The sequence below is a fragment of the Aethalodelphis obliquidens genome, unplaced genomic scaffold, assembly GCF_003676395.1.
Source record: "Aethalodelphis obliquidens isolate GAN/ISIS:26980383/991018 unplaced genomic scaffold, ASM367639v1 scaffold123, whole genome shotgun sequence".
Lineage (NCBI taxonomy): Eukaryota > Metazoa > Chordata > Mammalia > Artiodactyla > Delphinidae > Aethalodelphis > Aethalodelphis obliquidens.
This window is the reverse complement of record NW_020838067.1, coordinates 1923847-1949218: the sequence shown is the minus strand read 5'-3', so window position 1 is coordinate 1949218 and position 25372 is coordinate 1923847. Positions and strand designations below refer to the sequence as shown.

At 55.0% G+C, this 25372-nt stretch overlaps 1 protein-coding gene across 4 annotated transcripts in view; it reads right to left on the bottom strand.

Moving 5' to 3' along the window:
• Positions 1-535: 535 nt before the first annotated feature.
• The window catches only part of RAB43 (RAB43, member RAS oncogene family), a 27241-nt gene continuing 2404 nt past the window's right edge, over positions 536-25372 (bottom strand). The window contains exons 2-5 of one of the 4 annotated variants that reach the window (XM_027098487.1): positions 19704-19850; positions 19082-19246; positions 6569-6752; positions 536-4165 (exon numbers count right to left, since the gene is read on the bottom strand). In XM_027098487.1, coding sequence (XP_026954288.1) covers positions 3915-4165; positions 6569-6752; positions 19082-19189 — 543 coding nt within the window. In that variant the 5' untranslated portion in view covers positions 19190-19246; positions 19704-19850 and the 3' untranslated portion in view covers positions 536-3914. Of the gene's footprint in view, positions 4166-6568; positions 6753-7471; positions 7964-19081; positions 19484-19703; positions 19851-25372 lie in introns of those variants that run through there. The other 3 variants (XM_027098488.1, XM_027098486.1, XM_027098485.1) reach the window with 3 other exon arrangements.

The window sequence follows — 25372 nt, the reverse complement described above, 5'->3', positions numbered from 1 at the left end:
GAGAACAGTGATGAGCGAGACCCATCCTGCCCTGCGGGACCTCGCAGACCCTGACTTGCAATAACAGCTGTACTTCCTCATGGCTGCAGGACTCAGGCAGGGAACTCCCTACTCTGAGCATGTCGGCTCATCTGAATAAATCCAGGGTGGAGGGATGGTAACACGTGTGTGCCTCGCAGCGTTGCTGGGCTGGTGCTCCTGGCGTTCACCAAGTAGCACCTCCCAACCTGCCTCCCCAACATGAAACCAGATGAGGGATCCTGGGGCCCAGAGAAGTGCAGTCTCACCCAAGGTATCCCTGGCAGAGATGGGACCCAACCCCAGCTCCTCCCTGCCCCTGAGGCACTGTCTGCTTCTCCGTCCAGGGGTCCCGATGGTCTTAACAGGGCTCTGGGCAACAGACAGGCAGGGGGCAGTGTGTGGGCCTGGAGGCCAGTCGGGGGAGCCGGCCAGGCAGGTGGGACATCTATGGATCCGTGGGCACTGGAGCCAGCTCTGAGCTCCAAGCCAAGAGAACCAGTCTGGGCGCCGCCGGCTCGTTACAGAAACGTTTAATAGTTTAGGAATGCGTACACTCTGGCTCTGCTAAGTCTCCATAAAGGCAACTTTTCCATGTTTTAAAAAATAGATTCGCTATAAAGATTTATATATTCATAAATAGGCAATGTGAAAAATCCCCAAATGCAATGGCATCCTTGGGCTGAGGCCCTCCCCACCCCAGCCCAGGTGCAGGCTCAGAGGTCTCTGAGGCCCCAGCCTCGGCAGCCCTCCGGGGAGAAGTAACTGCATTCAATGTGAATTAGGAATTTCCTCCAGCTTCACGCCTGCTGGGGCCTGTGTCCTTGAGCTCCACCCCAACACCCACCCGCCCTCTGGACCGGGCCCACCTCTCTGGCTCAGGAGTCAGGATCCCTGTCCCTTGCTTGTCCCCCTCCCGGGAGTATAAAACACCAGCCTTCCTCTGGTCCTTCAGCCCAGGCCACAGACCGCCCTCCTCCGCCCGATGGCTGGGACACTTCCTGGCCCTCCTGCCGGGCTTCCTCTCCTGGCCCCTGACCCCTGACCTCACCTGCTCCTGTTCTTGGGTAACTTATAAACAAAGGAAGAGGCCCTGGGAGAGGAAGAGGCGGGGCCGTGCTGTCTTACACACTTCCCCGTTGTCCCTTGGCCAAGTCCATCCGTCCGGGCCCATCTGACAGAGGACTTAGGCCCAGAGAGGTAGTGAGGCCCCTACCTGCCAGGGCACCCCAGAGCAGGCAGCCAGCAGTGTGCCCAGGGAGGCCCTGAGCGCTAGCATTTGGCTCTGAGACGGAGGACGGGAAGCCTCCGTAGGAAATGGCTTCAGCCCAGGACGGGAACCTCGCAGGCCAAGGGTGGGTAGGGAAGGAACGCATTCTTGCCAGGGGGTACGATGAGCAAAGGACCAGCTGGTCGTCTGTGGGATTCTAAATGGCACGTATTCAAGGGCAGGGTCGGTAAGGGGGGCAGGGCAGGAAGGGGTCTGCCTGGACAGAAGCTGCTCCTGTGGGCAAGACGGTGCAAGGGAGAAGGAACGGAGCTGTGTGAGGCCTTGGACACCCGCGTGAGGATGGACATCCTGAGGGCCCGGGGGCGACTGGAAGGTGTCAGGATGGGGGAGGGACCTTTCATAGCTGCCCCCCTCACAGCAGCAGGATGGTGCCTGGGCTGGTGGAAGCCCAGGCCAAGGAGGTCAGGGAGGCATCCAGGGGAGGGGATGGGGCCCATCTGGGCAGAGGGGCCGGGGGCACGGTTGTAGGGTGGGGGAGAAAGTGGGGAGCCCGAAATGACCCCTGAGTTCTAGGCTACAGCCCTGGAGCGAGGCTGCTCCGTGCGGAGGATGGGTGGCAGGAGACCCACTGGGCCCTGGGATTGTGAAAGGAGAGAGTGAAGTGCTGCTTCCTTGGTTCTGGGTGAGGAAGGGCCACCGTGAGGCCACCTCCCCTGTGCAGGGTTCCGGGCACAGGAGTAGGGGGATGGCTCACAGCCCAAGGTGGCAGGTGAGCCCCTGTCACCGGTGTTTCCTGTACCTGTGCACCCTGGATGCGGACTGCCGGATGCTGCCGGCAGCCCGGCAGGGCTCCTTCTGGAGGAGGTGAGCTGGGGGCCTCCCTCCTTCCCTAAGCCCTGTGAGGCAGCCCTGGGCCCGGGGTCAGTACCTGTGCTCGCTGGAACTGGGGCGCAGTCCCGGCCGCTGCTCCTTGCGTGCACCCCACCCCCCAGAGCAGCAGGTCTGTGCAAGGCGGTCTTCGTGAGACTTCTCTCCCAGCTGGGCCTGGACTGAACACCCAGCTCTGCCCAAACATCAGCCCCCTGCAGAGAGGTCATGGGGCTGGAGGACCTCTGCCCTTGGCCTGAAGGGGGCCCCTCTCTGGGGAACCCCTCAGTGCAGGTGGAGGGGCTGGGCCCCATCCCATCAGCAGGGACGGGGGAGGGAAGCCAGGCAGCCTTCTTGCTCCCACTTCCCAGCCCACTCGGCCGACAGCGGGCTGACCCCTGCTCAGCGCTCCTGGCCCGTCCAGGCCAGCGTCCTTCCCCTCCAGGACCAGGCTCAGCCTCCGCGGCTGGAAGGGCCAGCAGCCCTGCCTGACCCGCCTCCTGGGGCTGCCTGGCAAGGTCTGACTTCCTGCTCTGTGTCCAGGCCTGCCTGGGAGGGTTTGACGCAGACCAGGTGCAGGGATGGAAGGCAGGGAGCCCGACTGCAGCTGTGCGGCACCTCTGGGCTCTCAGGGGCCCTGGGCTGTGTCTCCCTGATGTGGCCTCGCCCGTGGCTCTGAGAGCAGCTGATTTCCTGGGGCCCCGTACTGGGGCGGGGGGCCTGCAGGGCTGAACTGGACTGATGGGAGCGACTGGGATTGGCCTGGGAAGACCACCTGCTCCCCCAGTCCAGTCCCTGCGCTCCTCTGAGCTGCACCCAGAGAACGGTGCTGCTTCCAAGGGCCCCAGTGGCCCTGGTCCCCTGCTGTCTAACCTCAGTGTCCCGCGTGTGCAGAGACCATTAGAGTGGGTGGGCCCAGACCCAGGCCTGCCGGGGCCTTGCCTTTTCTGTGCGGGAAACTCTCTAAGCTGGTCTGGGAGCGGCGGGGGAGCTGGCACTCTGAACGTGGCACGAAGGATCTCTGCAAGTCAGGTGGGACAGGCTGGGCTCAGGGGTGCGAGCGTTTACTTTTCCCTTAAATGTCCGCACTCCTATCTCATTCCCACTAACCCCCAGCTTCCGAGAGCCAGAGCTAAAGGATTCACTGCTTTTGCAACCTGAGTGGCAAAACTTTGGGCCCCAAGCCAGCAGATGAGCGCTGTGGGCCGTGACCCACCGTTGTCCGGGTGAAAAGGAGAAGCTCCATGGAAATGGGAGAGGGAGGCCCGGCTGAGGCAGGAGCTGGCCTTGAAGGAAGGAGGGAGGTAGGGAAACCCCGGGACGAAGCTCAGGACTGAGTCTGCTGGGCCGTTGCTCCTGCACAGGAGGCCCTGGAATGCCCTGGGAGGACCCGGAGCTCCGGCCACATCCCTGGAAAGCAACACCCTGCTGCGGCCTCGTGTGAAACGGTCCTAACCAGGCAGCATGTAGCCCGGGAGGCCCACTCCCAGCCCCTGGGCCAAGGTCCACACCGCTGGGCTCGCGCCAGTCCTGGGACGTGCCGCGTGTGGCGGGGACAGCAGCTGGCTGGCAGGAAGGGCCCCACACCCTACCCTGTGCCAACAGGGCCTCCCGTGGGAGGAATCCTGCTTCTTCCTTCCTGGAGGGCAGTGCTCCCATCAAGCATCCAGGCCACAGGCGGGGTAATTCCAGGCCTTTATCTGGCTGGCACCCTGGAGGCCAGCTCTGGAGGGCTGGGCGAGGAGGCCACAGGGCGGGAGGAGGTGGGGCAGCCCCGCCTGCCTGCCCTGCACCCCGGTCAGCACCCGCAGCCCCAGCTCTCTCCGACGTCCTTGCTGTCCAGCTGGATGTGGTCAGTGCCCTTCTCGCTGAGCAGAGGGCCCCCGTGCCGCATGACCAGCTCCGTGGCCACCCTCACGAAGGCCTCCTCCACGTTGCTCGAGTCCTTGGCCGACGTCTCGATGGCGCACAGGATGTCGTGGTGCTCTGCCAGGCTCTGCGCCTCGGCCAGCGGCACCTCCCTCAGCTCCCTGAGGTCCGACTTGTTCCCTGCGGGGAGGTGGGGCAGTGGTGAGGCCCAGGGCCCAGGTGGGCACGGCTACGGCTAAAGGCAGCGAGCCGGGAGAGTCTATCGTTAATGCTCTTATCCCATCCTTTAGTCCCTCATTTCATCTCTTCCTTATCTTTGCCAGGGGCCTGTGCATTTTATTGCTTTTTCCTAAGAAATAGAAGCGTGAAGGTTTGGTGAAAAGAACAGGGTGCTTAGAGCTGGAAGAAGACCTAGGTAGAGACGCCAGCTTCCTGTCACCTGCTGTGTGACGCTTGGGTAACTCACTCCATCTCTGAGTCTCAGTCCCCCATCTACGACGCCACCTTCTGCAGAGCAGACATTAAATGACACAGTGGACACAAGCTAGCACCTAGTGGGCACTCCACCAATGCTGAAGTTAAAGAAATCTGGCCTTGCTATTTTTTTTTGGCTAAAATTTTGTCATTTTTCTGATTATTTATGCTCTCATATTTTCCTTTGGAATTTTTTAATTCTCTGTAAGATTGTGGGTTTTGATTATTTTGCTTTCCTGATAATGAGAGCACAGACTACAGCTGCCCCTGAGAGCACACCTTTCCTTCTCCCACGAGGTGTGAGATGTTTCATTATGTTTTAAATAATCTGGTCAATTGCTCCTTGGTCCAATTTCTACAAGAATTTTTTTTAAGTCTCTAAGTGATTGACTTTTATAATCTGATTATAGGGACAAAAAAATAGATAAGCATCTATGAAGATCTAGGGACTTCCCTGGCGGTCTAGTGGTTATGGCTTGTTGCTTTCACTGCCAGGGCCCAGGTTCAATCCCGCGTCGGGGATCTAAGATCCCACAAGCCACGCAGAATGGCCAAAAAAAGAGAAAAAAAAAAATCTACAATTTCTTTGGTAACCTTAAACAATGCAGCAACCAATTTCAACGTTAGGAACTTATTTGGATGCTGATTTCAACAAACTGAAAAGAAAACCACATGTGACATTTATGAGCAATTATAAATCTGACCACAGATCAGCTAAGTTGATTGTATTAGGAGATGTCAGTATGTTTTAAATGTGAAAAGCGTACTGTTATTATATATTTTTAAGTGTTTGTATCTTTTATAGATTCATGCTGGAACATTTGCAAATGAAATCATTTGGTGTTGGGATTTGCCTCAAAATAATATGAGGTCGGGGGAGGGGCCGAGGGCTGAAATGACCGTGGACAGGACTTGCCGGCTCTGCTGAATCTGGGGTTTGTTACGCTGTTCCTTTTATGTCCTTGTATAGAGTGCTCTATGATAGAATGTTTTCTTTTAAAAGTCCCGGATTGGGAATTCCCTGGCAGTCCAGTGGTTAGGACTTTGCGCTTCCACTGCAGGGGGCCCCGGTTCGATCCCTGGTCAGGGAACCAAGATCCTGCAAGCCGAGCGGCGTGGCCAAAAAAAATAAAAAACTAAAAAAAAAATAAAAAAGTCCTGGATGAAAGGGGAGCATCAGGCCACGTAGGGAGGACTCCCTTCCTGCCCGGGGAGTCCAGTCCGCCTAGAACACCCACCCCCCAGTCCAGGCCCATCTGCACTCGCTCACCTTAGAGGAATCAGCCTGACTGTTGGGACGAGCACCCCAGGGACCACACACATGGTCCAAAGCTTCTTGAATCCAGGCCCGAGAAGTTTATGCAGGAGGAAAAGGTAAAATGGAGGTCACGGCACCCCCTGCAGCGTCGGTTCTCAAAGTGGGATCACTGTGTCACCCGGGAACTTGTTAGAAATGCACACGCGTGGGCCCACCCAGTGCTCCCGAGTGAGATGCTCTGCGGGTGGTGCCGGCGTCTGCCCTCCACCAAGACTTCAGAGTGGCTGGGAGGGGCGTGGACACCTGAGAAGCACCCCCTGCAGGGTGGCCGACAGAGCAGGCCACTGAATCACGATCGGCCACGTTTACATGCTCACGGGCTATGTGGATGGGATAAATGACTTCACTTTTCTGACCCTCGGCCCCGTCCCTGACACATGAGGAGCAGGCAGGGTTATGAGAACACACATGATGAAGACCGAACTAGCCTGGACCAAGGTGCGGCCACGTGGCGACCGCTTCCTGGCCTGCGTCGTCTCATTTCCACTTTGACTGTAACTTTACAAGTGATTAGCAGGATCCGAAGTTTCTTTTTTTTTGGCCGCGCCTCGTGGCACGTGGGATCTTAGTCCCCTGAGCAGGGATCGAACCCGTGCCCCCTGCAGTGGAAGCTCAGAGTCTTAACCACCAGACCAACAGGGAAGTCCCCGAATTTTCTAGACCATGGTCCTGGCTCCGCTCCTACCTGGCCAAGCTCAGCCCTCTCTGTGCTCTGTTTGCCCTTTGTTTAGAAAGGAGAGAGAGACCGAGACAGACAGACAGACGGGTGGACCGCAGGGGCCCCCGCTCACCGATGAGCAGCTGCACGATGTTGGAGCCCGCGTACTTCCTCACGTCCTCGATCCAGTGAGGCACCGACAGGAAGGAGCTCCTCTTGGTGATGTCGTATGCCAGGATGGCCCCGTTGGCGCTGCGGTAGTAGCTCTGGGTGATGGTGCGGAAGCGCTCCTGGCCAGCCGTGTCCCAGATCTGCAGCTAAAGGAACAGGGGTCCCGTGAACCCGGGGGTGCAGCCGAGCGCAGGGGACGGGGAGGCCGAGCCCCCAGACCCACCCCCAAAGTGCTGCTTCCGGGGGCAGGCCACCGGCCACAGCTCGGCAGGCCCCACGTAGGACGGGCCAGAAGGTGGACAGAGCGGAGAGGCCTTCTGAGCCCTTGGAAGGCAACTCAGCGGCCTGAGCAGGACGGGGGGAGCAACGTGGAGGTGGGCAGCCCCGTTTCCACCTCCAGAGTCCCAAGACAAGGGGGTGGGTTCTGCACCGTGGCGGGAAGCACACTGGACCCCGAATCCTCTCTGCCCTGGACACCAGGCTCGCTGCTGGCGCCATGTCTACTGCCTGCCCCTCTGGGCCGTGAGTGCCCGCTGCCCCCACCGTCGGGAGGCCCCCAGCACTCGGGCTCTCTCTTCTGCCTCAGCGGCGCCAGGGAAGACGCTCACGCTGGGCAGGGACGGCCTGGGGAGGCTCCTCTCAGGCGGCCTCTGCCATCAGCTGGCGCAGCCTGCTAACCCTAACCCCGGTCCCAACCCTCCTCCTGCCCAGGTCCTCACTGCACCAGCACCCATCAGGGCCGCTGCCGGGCCTCCCTGGATGGGTGCCCGGCGGGGCGGGAGCATCCCTGGCTTCCAGCAGCAGCAGCAGCAGGATGGCGGCAGAGACCCCAGGTAGGGCGGCGGAAGCTGGGCCAGGGGCCAACCTGGATGGTCACTGTGCCCGGGCCAGGAGGCTGCACCGCGGAGGGCACCAGAATGGGCGGGTCCAGGGCTCTCAGCGGCTCAGGGCCTGCCTTCTCTGCTCCGCAGACCACAGGTCCTCGGGGCCCTGAAGGTGACATCCTGAGCCGCAGGCCATCCACCCTCCTCCACTGGCACAAGCACTCTGGGTGCCTCTCTATCCCGTTCTCAAGGGGCGTCCAGGGTGGGGACAGACCCAGAGGCCTCAGACAGTTCCTGCGGGCAGGGCTTCTGGCCCTGGCACTGTGGAGGTGACCACCTCTTCCTGGGCCTCACAAGAGGGGTCCACCGGTTGATGCACTCTGGGCCACGACTCGCCAAACCAAACTCCCCGCCTGAGACGTCCCATTTGCTCCGCAGGGTGAGAGGCTCCAGGAAGCAGGCCCCGGGGCACAGCTCACGCAGGGGTGACGTGAAAGGCGGGACCTCGGCACCACACCAGCCTGGGATCCAGACGACCTAGGACTCCCCTCCACACCCCAGAGGGGAGCATCAAACACAGAGGCCAAGCAGATACGGGAAAAGGCAAGTTGGCGGAAATAGAAACTAGGCAGAGTTTCTCAAAACAATCTCCAAAATAATCATCAGTGTTTTCAGAGATAAGAAAAGGTCCATGAAATGATAAAAGAACACTCTTATTTTAAGTAGAGGGAACATTCGGAAAGGAAAAACGAGCTCTTGAAAATTAAAAATATAACATAAATGAAAAATGCAACATAAGCGTTGGAAGATAAACTTGAAGAATTTCCAAGTAGGGGAAAAAAATGCAAAGAGATGGAAAAGAGAGAAAAGGAATTGTGGAGCCAGCCTAGAAGGTCCACCATCAGGACAGTAAGAGTTTTGGAAAAAAAGAATAGTAAAATCAAAGAAATGCTTCAAGAAAATTCCCCAGAACTGACTGAAAAGGCCCACTAAGTACACAATGGAGGAAAACAGACCCACACAAGACACTTGGCCTTGGGAACTCAAGAACAGTGAGGAAGAAGAAAGGACCCTAAAAAGTTGCAGGGAAAACAAAAGAGAGAAAGGAAAAACGGGTTTGAAGGCTTCACAGAAAAGATCCATATTGCATTAGACATTCAATGAAACGATGCCTAAAATTACAAGGGAAAATAATTTCCAGCCTAGAATTCTCCACCTAATCACTGAGTCAAGTGCGATGGTTTAACAAAGGCATTTTCAGACATAGGGGCCTCAAAAAATTTACCTTCCTGCCACCCTTTCTAAGGAAGCTGCTGAAATCAACCAACACGAAGAAAATGGGGGATCCAGAAGGAGAATTCAACTCAAAAGAGAGGCGAAGGGAAACCCCGGGTGGTAGGGAGATCCCAAGACAGCAGCCAAGCCGCAAGCCAGGATGCGGGCCGGTCGGGAGCCTCCAGTTCTGGAAGAGTATCTAGTGGCCGTCGAGACCTCCCTCCTTAAACAACCGGGAGACTGAGAAAAACACGGGAGGCTACTGTTTTCAGGATGTAAACAACACAGCACGAGACCCTAATCCTTGAAAGAAGCAAAACTCATGGAAGGCGCCTCACGATTGCCAGCACTCTACTCAGGACGGTTTTCTGACCACAGGACAGGGGGCTAGACTCCAAGCAGGGCATGGAGCCTGGAGCAGCTGGTGGGACTGGAATGAGGAGCGATGAGGGGGCGGGGGGGTCCCTGGTGGGTCCTAGCCCGCGGGCTCCGCGCACAGGGTGAGGCTCCCAGGTTCTAACCAGAGAGCGGCTCCTCCGGGGGTGAGAACACACCAGAGGTGGAGGCTGAACAGTGCTGGGGGATCTTCCAACCCAGCCACGGGGAAGAGGCCTCCTTAGGACCTTGCGAAGGACCCAGATATTGAGCTGAGACATCAGGAAGGCTGTGCCCTACGAGTGAGGACCATGGCAAGAGGCAGGCCTCCCGACACCTGCCCAAGAAACCCTAAACCAAGCTCTCAGGTTTGGAGGCCGTGTTCTGTCAAGGTGAAAGGCTAGAGAAACACTGTCAGACTTGCATCTCTCTGCCCTAACAGGACATGAAGACAAGCCACACAGGTTCAAGGTGATCAGTCAGTCACTGAATTGACTACTAGGACATGAATCAGTGCCCTTCCAACACGATGCAGAGTCACTAGCCAGTATCAACCAGTATTTCCAGTATACAATTAAAAACCTGCTAAACATGCAAAAAAAATAAATAAATAAATTTGACCCCAAGAGAGAAAAGCAGTCAATAGAAAATGAGGCCAAAATGGCCCAAGTATTGGAGTTAGTAGACAAAGACTTTAAAGCAGTTATTTTAAATATAATCAGAGAATTAAAGGAAAATATGTTCGAAGAACTGGAGCAAAATGTCACTCTAAGTGGGCAAATCGGGAATTTCAGTTAGAGAAACGGAAATTATTTCTAAAAACATATTTTAAGAGGGTCAAAATTCTAGAACTGAAAAGTACAGTAAGTGGGAAATTCATTTGATGAGCTTAACGGCAGAATGGAGACAGAAAAAAAGAATCAGTGAACTTGAAGAAAAATCAATATACCAAGTATTTAATCTTTGATTAAATAAGATCTTAAATATTAAGATAAGCCTCAATGAATCTCAAAAGATTGTATTCTTCTGTAAGAAGAATATTCTCTAGTCACAGGATATTCCTCTAGCCACAGAAAATCTAAAACAGAAATTAAGAACTTTCTGGGAGAGACTTCTTCAAGAAGATGGAACTGAGAGGCAGCAAGACGTTGCGGGGACAATCACACAGTATGTGGGGTAGATGGAGAGGGTGAGTGTGCCAATTAGGGGAGGATTTGGAGCTGAGTTAATGGTAAATACATAGACCCCACGCAGAAACAAGATGATCACGACCACCAGGAAAAACTAGGGAGCACGGGGAATGAAAGATAGTGCTACATGGCTCAGCCGTGAACAGCTCTCACTAACCAAAATGTGTTCATTCAGCCATTTCAACAGCGCTTACTGGACACCTGCTCTACGTTCTAGGTACCAGAGAGAGCAGAGGAAGCAGATGCAAATTCCTGGGCTCAAGCTTACAGTCTAGGGCAGGAGACAGATGCTAAGTAAGATAATAATAATACGGATATATATTTGTTTATATGGAAATACAGAATATAAATAAAATATCATAAAATAAGTAATACAATAATCAGTATGCTAGATAGTGATAAGATGGAAAAAACAAGCAGGGGAAGAAGTTATCAAGTATGGTGAGGAATGACGTTTTAGATAGGAAGGCCTCATTGAGACAACAGTTGGGTAAAGATCTGAAGAAAGTTAGCTAGCTGTGCAGATGCCTGCGAGACAAGCATTCCAGGGAGAGAGAGAGAGCAAGTGCAAAGGCCCTGAGGCAGAGACTTGACTGGTGCACGAAGATCAGTGTGCTGGGAGCAGAGTGAAAAGGGAGAGAGAAATGAGGGATGACTGAGGAATTGGGCCAGATCATGCAGTGCCCTGGAGACCACAGCAAGAACTTTGTCCTTCACTGTGAGTGAAGGGGAAGCCAGGGAGTTTTGAGCCAATCAAATTTATTTTTAAACAGGATCACTCTGACTACTGTATGGACAACAGATCAAAAGAGAGCAAGGACAGGGAATTCCCTGGTGATCCAGTAGTTAGGATTCCATGGGTTCACTGCTGAGGGCGCGGGTTCAATCCCTGGTCATGGAGCTAGGATCTCGCAAGCCGCGCAGCCAAAAAAAAAGAGGAAGGACAGAAACGGGGAGCTCAGTTGGACGGCTGTAGCCATAACCCAGGTAAAAGACTACAGTCGTAGCAGTGAAGTTAGGGAGAAGTGATCAAATTGGGGCTATGTTTTGCGAATAGAACTGAAAGGAACTTAATGCTGATCTAATCAACATTACCACACACCTCTACTGGGAGGATGCAAAGTGTGTGTCTGTGTGTGTGCGTGTGCGTGCGTGCACACGCGTGCGTGTGTGTGATGGGGGCTAGGGTAGTGCTGAGAGTTAAACCCTCATCTTCCAAAGCAGGAAGTCAATAGATGATGCGTGTACCTGGGGGAGGAGGGGTAGCAACACAAGCAAGAGAAGGAGAAACAGAGAAGAGCCGGAAGTGGTTGACCCTAGAGGCTGGGGGCAGAGGGGAGTATCTGGAGACCAAGCCTTGTGGAACCATCATACACAAGTGTAACCGATAACAATTAAAAATAAAAACCCAACACAATAGCTACAGATTACGGTATCTGGGTCAACCAACTCGTGAAATCTGGACAGTAATGGAGGAAATATTTTTGGAAAGTAGGTCCTTCTCATGACTGGTAATACTCTCATCCTACTTCCCCACATCAGAGCCAGGGGAAGAGAAAAGCAGGGTCAGTGCTCGGGCCCGGCAGCCTGAGATCCTGAACCAGTCCCGTCACTTCCCACCTTGGTGTCTGCAGGCTAAAACCTAATTCACTTTTCATCTGTCAGAAAAGGTGCCGTAAGGGTGAATGACAGACTCAAGTGTGCTCAGAGCCGAGCGCAGAGAAGGGGCTGGATAAACATGTCCCCTTAACGGTATTACTGAGCTGGCATCATTTGGGGCTGGCGTTTTTAATACACGCCAAGGAATTTTAATGCAAAGTGGAACATGTAAAGGGCTCAAAGAAAGGCACACCGGGCTGTGTGCACGACCACACATTTGTTCATTCAGTACGAACTGAACGTCAGCCATGTCCCAGCCCCTGTTGGAAGGACTGGCAACGCTGCAGGGGGTGAAACAGGAACAGAGTTCCCTTTCCAGTTAAAAGGAGGCAGAGGAGAAGAAGGCCAGTGGGACACTTGCAGAGAGGGGGGACGAGCACCCTGAAGAAAGCAAAGGTAACGGGAGGGCCTCCCCGGACGGCACCTCCCAGGGTGGTCACAGAAGGTGGCCCCTGGGCTGAGGCTCCTGCCAGTCGTGGGGACAGTGGTCAGGCGCAGGGGACAAAGGCCCAGAGGCAGGACAGAGCCTGCCTGCCACGCTGGAAACACAGCAAGGGCGGCGTGGCCAGATGGCAGCAAAGCAGCACCCCGGAAGGCGAGGCCGTCGGCGGTGCCGGAGCCACGGCCTGAGGTGGGTGTTACTTCACCGTGGTGGGAGACGGGGGCAGATCGTCCGAAGCAGGGGATGTGTATCAGACACCTCTCATTCCGCTTCGTGTGTCTCAGCAGCACCCTGTGCTCCAGCCATTGCCACAGCAACCAGCCTCGCACAGAAACAGCCTTCGAGCCTCCCTGATTCTAGCCCGGGAGGCCCGCTGGAAACCACCGAGCACTCGGGACTCATGACCCAGATGAGAGGGACCCGCCAGCCTATGGACGGACACTCAGCCAGTGCAGGGCAGGGGATGCCGGGCCCGATCAAGCCCCACTTGCCCACAGAGGGACCAACATGAGAATGCAGCCTCCACAGCCTTTCCTCCCTTCTCTGTTCTAGAAACAGATGAGCTCCGCGCACGCTCTTGCCTACGGCTGTCCTCAGGGAGCCCAGGCAAAGCCGGGACGTGCCCCGACTTATGTCTGTAAAGCTGCCGGCTGCTGGGTGGAGGACGGTCCTACAGAGGCGGCCCTATGGCTTGGCCCGAATGCCCGCTGTGTTCCAAGAGCTGGGTGAAGGCAGGCTGGGAGCGGCCCCGCTTTCCGGGCAGCTAAGCACAGCTCCTCCACCAGGCAGGGCCCCAGGGAGGCTGGTGAGAAGGTTAATGAGGCTTATCAGACACCTGAGCTACCGGAGACCCAGACGAGCAGAGCAGCATCGTCCTGAGCCATCTCCTGGGCAGCACAGGCCCGGGCTCTGCCTTAGAAACCAGAGCAGGGACTTCCCTGGTGGCGCAGTGGTTAGGAGTCCGCCTGCCATTGTGGGGGACACGGGTTCGATCCCTGGTCCGGGAAGATCCCACATGCCGTGGAGCAACTAGGCCCGTGCACCACAACTACTCAGCCAAAAACTTAAAAAAAAAAAAAAAGAAAATTAGAAACCAGAGCAGAAGTGCCGCGTGGACGCAGTGGGGACCTGTGCAGGGGTAGTGCGGGGACCCGCGGCGGGTGCTGGCCTCGCCCGGGGTCTCACGGGGCTGTGGGCAGAGACCGTGAGCCCCACGTCACAGAGGAGAAAGCCGGCTCTGGAGATGCAGTGATTGGCCGAGGAAGGCATCTCGACATCGTGCTGGGTCCGAGCCCATCTGCCTGCCTGCTCCCCGGCACAGACCTCAGCAGGAGCCCAGCGCCCAGGAAATCACGGGTGTGGAGGCCCCTCTGCTCTGCGTTTCCCGCTCCTTCACACGCATCACAGCCAAGCCGGCGCCAGGCTCCCTGCGGACGGCCTCCACCCGCCCAGCGCCCGGCCCACGACTCGCACAGCAGCCACTGTGGAGCCGCCAGAACCCGGCTGAGATCCTGCAGCCCCTCCGCTCTCCGGCCTCCACCCTCAAGTGCGTCGTCCGAGCCCTCCGCATCGCCTGCAGGCCCCACAGGCCCCGACTTCCTGCCGTCGCCCACCCCGCGTGCCCAGCTCCTGGGAGGTCGCATCAAGGCCCCTGCCTGAAACGCTCTTGTCCCAGACCCTCGCCATCCCAGCCCCACACCCCACGGCCCGGCCTCAGCCTCTGCACCGCCTGGCTGGACACAGGCGTGCACGCACACTTCTTAAATGTTTACTGTCCCTACCTCATGTGGGACTCTTGAGGGCAGGGGCTGTGTCTGGCTGGCTTTCTGCATAAGTCAGGTAGAAGGTGCTCGATGAATACACGGTCCATCGGCTGGACGAGCACCTGCCTGCCAAATTGAAGCCACCACCCCCGCGCACCTCCTTCCCCACCTGGAAGTTCTCCACCTGCACTCACTGGACAGACAGACGGGGGCCTCGTTCACGGATCACACCCGAGCCCCCTCCCCGACGCCCGCCTGCCACCCACCTCCCACCGGGCACATCGCCAGTTTCTCCGACCTTCCCAGCCAGGCTGTCTCATCTGACTTCGGGGGAAATTCTCTGGCCTGCTGATACCCAGAGTGAAGTCCGGAAGCATCTTTGGGGCACAGAGGGTAGGACTGAGGCCCGGCCAGGATGGAAAAGGGCTCCCAGAGCACGGATGCTCGGGAGAGGGCAGCTGCCCCCCTCCAGCTCTGCAGGGGTCAGTCAGGTGAGTTTCAGACATGTGGGGTGGGAATTTCAAGGGGAAGTACGGTATCAAGGTGAGGGACGAGGCTATTTTCCCTTCTAAGCTCCACACCTAACACCTCCCAGTTAACACTGTCCCTCTGGGTCCCCACACCCATGAAGGGTGTTACCATTTTGCCATTATCTCCTTTTCTAGGATAGACTGCATTCCTCTTGACCTTTTGGTGAACTCCTACCTAACCGTCAGGGCCCCAGTTCAAGGTCACCTGGTCAGTGGAACTTCCCCAATGCACAGGCCTGGGCCCCACACCAAGCGGACTCAGCTTTCTTTTCTTCGTGGTCCACAGCCCTTTACTCTTGCCTCTATGACAGCATACACCACAGAGGATGTCACCTGTCCCAAACTTGGGTGCCTTTGGGGGCCAGGAAGGGAACATAAAATGCAGCAAGGTGACAGAAAAGGATATCCTGCCTAAAGCAAATTCAATAAAAAACAAACCAGCAAATCACCACTGAGCAGGCCAAACGAAACGGTTCACGGTGGGAACTGGCCCAGGGCTGTATGTGCGGGGCTCCTGGTTTGTAACTCTGCCTCTCGCCATCAAGAACGGGCTCTGGGGACTTCCCTGGTGGTGCAGTGGTTAAGAACCCACTTGCCAATGCACGGGACACGGATTCAATCCCTGGTCTGGGAAGATCCCACATGCTGCGGAGCAACTAAGCCTGTGAGCCACAACTACTGAGCCTGTACTGTAGAGCCCGCAAGCCACAACTACTGAAGCCCACGCGCCTAGAGCCTGTGCTCCGCAAAAAGAGAAGCCACCACAATGAGAAGCCCACGCACCGCAACGAAGACTAGCCCCCGCTCGCCGCAACTAGAGAAAGCCCCGCGTGCAAAAACGAAGACCCAATGCAGACAAAAATTAAAAAACAAATAAAACAAAAAACGGGCTCTGGTGGGGACAGACCCCATCTCATTCCTTTGCAACCTGGCGCAGAGCAGGCGCCTGACCAGGAAAGAAGCCCTCTGAGGGCAGGTCCTGCGGTCAGGGCAGTGGGAGCGAGATGAGGCTGGCGGGGCAAGGGCTGCTCTCCAGAGAGGGTTCCCATGTGCCCCAGTAGGAAGTCAATTCTGCTTAGTAGATTAAATAAACCTAATAAATAAAATCAACTGCACCGTTGGCGATTCAGGTCCCAGAACCTTTGTCCAGCACCATCCCTCCCGATGGAAACAGAAGAGGATTTTATCTGAACAGCCTTTCTCCCACAGGATGAGGCCGGCAGTGGGAAGTTCCTTGCTTCTTCATAGCAGAAAGGGACTTTGGAAAAATTAGTTCTCAAGACAAAACTCCAAAAACTGGTTGGAGAGACCCAAATACGAGCCCCCATGTAGCTGTTCATCGTGTCTCGGAATGTGGGGAGTCTGAACCAGGAGGTGGTCTGCAAGCTACTCCCCGGCCGGCCGCTGTCACTTCTGCCTCAGTCCTCAGGGAAGAGCTCAGCCCCTGGCTTGAAAGCAAGCCTCGGCCGAGAGGCAGGTGCACTGCCAGAAGCGACGGTAAGACCCTGCAAAACCTCCAATGTGTTAGCGGGTGAGACAGGCAGGAGGGGATGGAGCCTAAGTGAGGAGAACCGGGGCAGCAACACTGGACGGGGGCCGCGCGGACCTGACACAGACGCGCCTCCCAGCGGCTGACAAGGGCTGCGCACGGATTCCTGGGCCCAGGTTCCTCCCGCCCCAACTGCTCAGGATCCCGGCGTCAGAGGCAACTTTCTGTGTCCCTTGTCACCATGCAGCTCTCCCTGTAGAGCTACCACCACTGGAAGAAGGGAGGCGGGACCCCTGGTTCCCCGCCCTGCTCCACCAGCTGGGGGACCAAGGGTGATCAGATGGCTTCCTGGCATCTGTGTTTCACCTCCAGCATCTTGGGAACAGTGGTGGGAACCCAGGTGATAAAGGTGACAGACGCGCTGTGAGCCCCTCCAGGCTGACTGTGCCAGAGCTCCCTGTCTCGGGACATTCCATCCTCAGGCAGCCCTGCAGGTGCATCTCAGAGCCTTTTACAAGACGGGTCCCAGGGCACAGGAAAGGAGAGCTCAGTCTGACTCCGAAACCTGTGCCCTTCGCTGTGTGCATGGCTCCTCCACAGACCATGTCCTGTGCTTTTTTCATGAAACCCCCTCCTCCTGCAGGAATCAGTCAGCCTGTCCTTAAGTCCCGGCGGGAAGAAAGGCCCAGCCTCCGCGCATGGGGGATGTGGGCAGCCCGAGCTCCCGGTGCAGCGAGGAGGGCCTGGGGAGCTGGTGGCCCTGTGCTGGCGACCAAGGTGGGACTCACAGGTGGCCTCTTACCTGCTTGTAGCCCCTTCAGGCACAATGCGGTACATGGGGACAAAACCCAGGCAGGACATCAGGCAGCAGTCTGTGCCCCCCAGGGAGGTCAAGAGCAGGGGCCGTAGCACCCGGACCAGGACTTGCGGCTGGGCCGCCACCCAGCATCAGACAAAGCCAACCCATTCGTTCGTTGGTCCAGAGCATACCTTCCAGCATGACTGGAAGGCGGCTCCCACGCCCCACGGGGCCCCACTTCCCCTGATTGGATGAACACCAGGCCCTCTCCTGCTTCCGGGGCTGCACACGAACACGGCCCTGGAGCACAGCCCCTGTCTTTCCTCACTGGGAACTGTCCTCCTTCAACGCCCAGCTCCAAGCCCGGGAAGAGGACTGCGCATCGTCTGTGTCCTGGGCACCAGGCAAGCAGCCCCGTGACAGCATGGCACCCGAGCAGGAACAGTCCGAATTTCAGATATCTGGTCCTGCTATGGCCACAGTAAACACACGTGTGCTTGTAAGGCCGCATGATTCGGTTCCTGGTTTGGCAGTTCAGTCCCTGCAGCAGCAGTATGGACGGCACTCATGCTACTTAGGTGCTTGCACGTCTGTCGCCCAAGCCAGACATGAGCTCCGAGGCACAGGGACACATCTCATGTGTCTTCCTTTTGTAGGTACTCAGAACAGCACCTGGGAGAGAGGAGGTACTCACAGAACAAACCCTGAACCCACTGACGTGCAGTTTCTGTCCTGGGTGTCACATGGAAACTTCCAGCCAACAACCACAGTTAAGCTCGACAGAGCACCTTCTAAGTTTCAGGTGTTTTTCCCTTTTCATCTCACTTAACTGTTGCTCCAGAGAGAAGAGGCCAGCTCAAGGCCCTGGCTCTTAAATTATAACCCAAGAAACAAAGGAAAATGGAGCAAAAAGGAATCTTTAACAATAAATGTGAGTGGAGATCAAGCTTGGCCTCACCTCCAGCGGGGGACCTTCATCACGTCCCGCCTGCCGTGGGGCAGTGTGGGTAGAAACATTACCCGTGGGTCATTCTCGCCAAAACCCTTCCACCCGAGTGTCTCTGAACCTCTAAACTCAACCTCCAGCTTACAGAAAATACAAAGGATAGAGGAACAAGGGAAAAGACACCATGAGGGAAACGGGAGACAAATCCAGAAAGCGACTCTTAAAAAACAACAGTCATCAAAACAGAATTGAGGCATCGTTCTGGACTAAACCCACACTGGACTCCAGCTCAAGGGGGAAAACTCTATAAAAGACATTTTGGAGGAAGTTGGGGAAACTTAAAAATGGACTAAGTAGATGCTTATAGAAACAATGATTTGCTTAGGTATGATAACACACTGTGCTTATTCTCAAAAGCTGTATGTCGAGGTATCCAGGGGTGGAGTATCATGCTATCTGCAACTTACTTTCAAATAAAAAAATTTATATTACACATACAAAAAGATAAGGCAAATTCAGCAAAACACAAGCAATTGTTAAATCTATGTAGAGCATATATGGGGCTCACTATGTTATCCTTCCAACTTTCCTATATTTTTAAACTTTTTCATAGTGAAAAATTGGGAAGAACAGAAGTGTTAATAATATCCTGAGAATGAAAATCTTACTGATGGGAAAAAGTACCAACTGGAGATCTTGGAAATGAAAAACGTAATTGTCAGAATACAGAAACTAAAAGATGAAATGAACATCGGAATAGAGGCAGCTGAAAAGTAAATCAGGGATCTGGAAGGTGGGGCACGGGCTGCCAGAACACAGCACAGCAGAACACGCTGTCACTACAGAGGCCAGACCCTAAGCCCAGCTCCCGCCCTGCGCAACCTCCAGAGGAGAACAGAGAGAAGGACAAGAAGGAATGAATCGAAGCAACACAAGCAAATCCCACAGAGCTTCAGGAACACGGGACTTTTCATATTGATTACACCTACTGAGTTCACAGAGGATGAATGGGAATATCCCATCACCTGGAGAGAGTGCTTTACTCACCTGCCAGGACACACGGGGAAGGCACAGTGTCAGGTGCAGACGCACAGAACGACACGGTGAGTGTGACTTGGGGGTGGATGGAGTGCTAGGAAGAAAAACTAAGCAGGGCGAGGAAGGGATGAAAAGTAACTCAGACCTCAAAAACATGACCCAAGGACCCCGCGACAGTGTGTGGTTCCATGTACACGTGTGTCCAGAAGGGGCAGCTCCACAGAGATGGGCTGGGGGAGAGTGGAACAGGCATGACTGCTGATAGCTACCAGGCTCCTGTCTGGGTGATGAAAATATCCTAAAGTTGACCCTGGTGAGTATTCAAAACAACAGGAAAAAACACTGAATTGCACACTTTAAATGGGGGAATTCACAGTATATGAATTATATCTCAATAAAGATTTTTTTAAAAAGGAACTTGGTGGAGTACTACTTTGGACAGGATGGTCAGGTAAGGCTGACTTACGTAAAGCAAAACAATAACGTGTTGATGTACATACACACGTACACACACACAGGACAAACTGCCCCAGGCATCCTAGCACACGGGGGCCTTCCATCTCCCCGGCTCTTGCATGGACCCCACTCTGCAAGCTGAGCTTCCGGACCCACCTCCGGCGCAGACATGCCCCTCCGCCTCTCCCCGCCCCCCGCCCCGCCCTCTCCCTCACTCGCTCCTTCATTCAGCCAATACTGGTCAAGAGCTTATTCTGGGGAAAATAACCTGATGCAGACCGCAGAGCTGGAGTTTACATTGAGGTATTTACCTTGTGATTTCAATATTAAGGTTGATTTTTCCCATGTATTTCATCTGTAATGCAAACATGGCAGATACAATTCATAGCTGGCAAACTGAAGTTTATCCCGTGATCCACTTTTTTTCATCATGAAATCATCCACTGTTCGTGTCCCCACTACAGATTTAAAACCCGAGAGCAAAAAACAAGTTAAACCAAAACAATAAAAGTGCTTCACTGAAAAATATAAACAGAGTATTTTTAATTTAAAAAAAAATCTGATTTTTACACTTCTCAGACATAAAAAAAGGCAGAGGTGGGGACTACCTGGCTTGAAACTACAAGGAACTTTCCTCAAGGAAAATGGAATCCCTCAGTGATGTGGTCCAGCCTCCTCACATGGCGCCCAAGGAAACTGACATGCGTTAGGGAAATGACCCGCCGACTGTCCGCGTGAGGTGGAGGTCACCGCTGCAGGCCTCTGGGATCAGGATGAACCTTGTCACCCACACATGGCGACTGCCCTCGGGCAAGGCCCGGCCTGACGTGAGCCTGGACTCTGCTTTCACAGTCCGATCTCATCTGGGACCAAAGGCCTCCTGACAGCGTGGCAGGCTCTGCTCCAGTGGCCTCTGACCCTTCTGAGTCATCAGACCCACCCTGTGATCCCACATCCGGAAATACTTATGCAATTTCCCAAGGAGACCACTTTGAGAGGGACAGGTCCTAGCGACACATCTAAGCTCCAGGTTGTTGCCTTTTAAACAACCTGTGTGGAAAGTCACATACCTGGTCTAGGGCTACCCTGACCTCTTCCTGGGGTAGGAGAGGGAGGCCTGCAAGGCCAAGCAGGACAGGTAAGAAGGGAGGGGATGCGTATGTAACCCACGGAGAAAGGCGCTGCTAGTGACTAACGGTCCTGACTCACTACATCCCCAGAGCAGGTTGCAGACGCCTCTACCTACCAGCACGGGCTGTACGTTCAATAAAACAGCATTACGGGGCTTCCCTGGTGGCGCAGTGGTTAAGAATCCACCTGCCAATGCAGGAGACACGGGTTCGAGCCCTGGTCCGGGAAGATCCCACATGCTGCGAGGCAACTAAGCTAGTGTGCCACAACTACTGAGCCTACTCCAGAGCCTGCAAGCCACAACTACTGAAGCCCGCGCGCCTAGAGCCCGTGCTTCACAACAAGAGAAGCCACCGCAATGAGAAGCCCACGCACCGCAACAAAGAGTAGCCCCTGCTCACCGCAACTAGAGAAAGCCCGCGTGCAGCAACGAAGACCCAACGCAGCCAAAAATAAATAAATAAATTTATAAAAAAAAAAAAAACCCAGCATTACGTAGGCCATTCTAGAAGGCAGGCGCTTTCTTTTGTTCACACTGGCCATAAGCACCACTTCTGCCAACTAATCTGAATTAATAAGGATTTGTTTAACAAGCAGATGGCATCAGTATGTTGATGTGACCCCGCTAATCAAAATGTAAGAAAATGTAAAATGCAAGTGATACACGACGGCCCAGACTTCACATTGGTCCCAAACCTTTCCATGCGTGTGTTCATGCACATGTGTCTGTGTGCGCCTGCGCGCGCATGAGCTCACACACGTGCGTGTGGCGGCTGGTAGTGGTAGAGGGCGTGAACAGCAATGAGGAAAAGGCGCCACACGAGGAGCTGGCAGGCAAGGTTCTGGTTCAGACCTGCCGCACATGGCCTTCATCTCCCCATCTGTGAAATGGGGTCTCACCGGGTGGCTGCAAGGACCAGGCAGAACAGAGCACGAGAACAGTGGTGAAAACTCAGGAGATGGGGGACTCAGGGAGGGAGGGCTGCCCCCTTACTACTAAGCTTCACGATCCCTCACGCCCAAAGCCTCTCTGCAAGGGCCACACAGGGCTGACAGAAGGAAGGAAAACGCAAACAGGCCGAAACACCAAAGGGATGGAAGCAAAGAAAGGAGGCAGGTGGAGGCCCTGAGCTGTGAGAAGGCCCGGTCTGGGCGATGCCACCCCCCTGTGACCCCAGTGGGCTCGCCTTTTCACACACAGCGGCCCTCCACGGCACGGACATGGGGATTCTGCCTTCATTTCATAGCTGGGGAAGCAGATCGGTGCACGAGGGCAGCTGGGCAGCCAGGCTGAGAAGTTGAGCCTCCCGAGCCCCAGGCCACCATCTCTCTCTGGGGACCCACGCCCGTGTCAGCTCCCACCTGCTGATGCTCTGCTGTGCGTCAGGTCCTTAAGCTCGGGGTTGACAGATGAACAGATCAGGAGCGGTGATGCGACGTGCCCCAGGCGGCAAAGCCAAGATTGTGACCTGGGGCCCGAGGCTCTACCACTGGCCCCCTTTCCACCATTTCCCACAGCACGTGCTGCCTCGGAACTGGCAGAAACCTCAGGAGGCAGGTTCATTTTGCCATGAGGATGATTGTCACCGACATCAAGAACAGATTTCTTGGGCTTCCCTGGTGGCGCAGTGGTTGAGAGTCCGCCTGCCGATTCAGGGGACACGGATTTGTGCCACGGTCTGGGAAGATCCCACGTGCCGCGGAGCGGCTGGGCCCTTGGCCCATGGCTGCTGAGCCTGCGCGTCCGGAGCCTGTGCTCCGCAACAACAACAAAAAAAAGAAGCACTTTCGGACCAGGAGAGCGATGGAGCGCAAGGTCCCGCAACGTGGAGCCCGGGCCCCAGGGCAGAGACTGAGCTCTGTGTGGGAGGACCCTGGCTGCCTTCCCAGCATGGGGACAGTGACCCCGACAGAAGGCCGAATAAAGGGGCGCAGCTGTTCAGGGCCAACCCGCGTGCGCGTCCCCTGTGAGGTGCACAGACCAGTTTACATAACAGGTCTTTGTGTCGTCCCAGATAAGGGTGGGTGAGCAGAACTCGATGTGTTCAGGATTTAGAACCGGCTGAGATTTCCCGGGGGATGGGGAGGTGGGGAGGGGCAGGTTAAGAAATAATCCTAATAATAATCCCTAGGGAGGAAAATGCTAACAACAGCAACAATCAAATAATCTCTTATGTTTGTAATTCTTTGGTTTTATTCACAATAGCACTTTCAAGATAGACAAGAGATGGGTAGCATTGTCTGCCTTCTCTTACAAGGCGTCAGAAATGGAAAGGAGGGTGGTTGTTTTTTTTTACGGTACGCCCTTTTATGTCTTTGAAATTTTGAAATTCTGAACCATGTGGATGAATTATCCAAAAACATACAAGGGGAATTTTTAACTATTTTGAGCATGTCCATAGCCATCCAACAACCCTGAGAAGTAGGCAGAGCACAGATCATTCGTTCCATTTCAAAAAGGACGAAGCCCGCGGCTCCAAGAAGGGACAAGGAACTGGCCAGGGCTAGGATGAGGTTGCAACAGACCTTTGGACACCTAGTCCAGGGTTCTCCTGCAGAGACATCACCGCTGAGACACCAGCAGCTCCCAGAGTTGCCCCCAGCTTCAGCCTGCACAGCTAGAGCCCAGTGAACTCACACAGGGCCGCCCGGGGGCCCACGCCACGGCCAGAGCCTTCCCACCAGCAGGGCTGCTACGGGAGCTGCCCAGGGCTGCCTGTTGCTCTGATAGCTGACAGCACCCTGAAACTCCTTGGGGTTTCCACCCTCATTCCTGAAAATCTAGAAAATGCCCAACTCCATTCGCTTCTCTCCAAGTGCGGCGACCACAGTTGTCTTTTCGCTAGAGTCATTAACATGCAGATCTCAGGGTCATCGTTACGAACTGAGAGGGACTCAGAAGGGTAGTCAAGTGTAAAAATAGGCGCTGCAACTAGGAGCCAGGGAGACCCTGGGTTCAAAGCCTGGTTTTGCCACTGACTTGTGTGGGGCCTTGGGCGTGTCGGTCACTTCCTTTATTGTGGCCTCAGCTTCCTCCCTATAAATAAAAATCAATGAACACACAGGTAGTGAGCACCGTGTGTCTGACACTATTGTAGGTGTGGGGATTCACAGGTACGCAAGGCGGTGTCCACTTTCAAGGAGCGGAAACTGTACGGGAGAGAACCACAAACAAGGGAATGTCAAGTCCTGGTAAATGCTATGAACCTACCCCATAATGGAACGGAGGGGCTGGGAGGTCAGGGAAGGCCTCTCTGAAGAGGTGGCCTGTGCAGTGACAGCCGAATGATGAAGCAGCTGTTACATGGGGATCTGGGGGTGGAATGTGGCAGGCAGGGCAGCAGATGCAAAGGGCCTGAGGCAGGCATGTTGGAAGGACAGAAAGGGCCAGTGAGGCTGGGGACTGAGTGTGGGGCAGGGGCAGGGAGATGAAGTGGCCGAGGCAGACAGGGGCCCAGCTCTCCAGGTCAGCTGTTGGGATGTCATTCTGGTCGCAAGAGAAAGTGACTATAGAAATAAAGGGATTTAATTCAATCTGTGATGTTCCCCACTTTTAATTTTTTTAGCAGCAGAACTCTTCAGTCAAGGACATGCAGAACCTCAATATAAAACTGGATAAAAGTAAGCTAGTTAAGGCCCTTCTGACCCTGCGGTCTCTCGGCCTCCCCGCTTCAGTCCGCAGCTCCCCAAGCACAGAGCAGCTGGAAAAGCGCTAGGTGATCTCTCTCTGAGGTTCCTCAAGGGCTAACAAGAGCCAGCAAGCACAGGACCGGCGGCTTTGAGATCCTGCTGGATGCTTTGCTGGACCCCAGACAGGCCTGGGAAGGTTTTAAACTAAATCCCTGATGTGAACATGCTTTCTGCAGAAACAACGACGACAAACTCTGGTTCCTCAAAGGTTCCAGTTAAAAACCACAATGTTGAAACTATAGGGACAGAAAAGAGCTCAGTGGTTGCCAGGGCCTGGGGTGAAGGGAGGACGCTGATACAAAGGGACACGGGAGAACATTCCGGGTTGATGGAAGGAATCTATGCTCTGAATGTGGTGGTGGTGACAGGACTGCATAGGTTTGTCAAGGTTCACAGAACTCGACACCTGAAATGAGGCACATTTACTGTGTGTCAGCTGAACTTCAATAAACTTGATTTCTTTAAAATCACATTGCTGGAAGACACCCCAGAGATAGTTTATGGGTGAGGAAAAATGACCTGCCCCCGCTGAGTCCCGAGAGCCCAGCACCCAGGGCCAGGGAGGCTGTCCTCTCACCCAACCCACCCAACTGCAATTCACAGCCTCTTCAGTGCCTGGGCCTCAGGATTCTCTGGCTGCAAGATCAAGAAGTAAATACTTGCACAGGCTTTCCCACTCCATGCAATCAGAAGCAGCAGTCTGGTGTAGGGAAAGACCCCAACGCCCTGGAGTCCGAAAAGCTGGAAGAAAACTTGCACGTCTGTCACTTCCCAGCTGTGTGCCTGGGGAAGCCTGCCTGCCCCGTGTGAGGTGGGGTTAATCACAAGAACACATCTGTAAAACAGCTGGCACACATCAGACTCTTGAGAGGGGTGGCCGCTGTTAACTCTTAGGGGGGTTACCATGCCTACACTGCTCTCCTGATCCCAGAACCACCAGGCTGCCTCCCAAGTAGAACAATCTGAAGGTGACTAGCAGGAAAAGAAATCTCGAAGTGCCTGCCCTGCATTGCATAACCTGTGCTCGGTACACAGTGCACCCAGGGCTCCTGCACAGGTTATCTCGCCAGGTAAACAGGAACACCCAGCCCTTCCTTGACCACCGTCAGCACCGGGAGTGGGGAAAGGGGAGGGGAGGGGGAAGGGGAGGGGAGGGGGA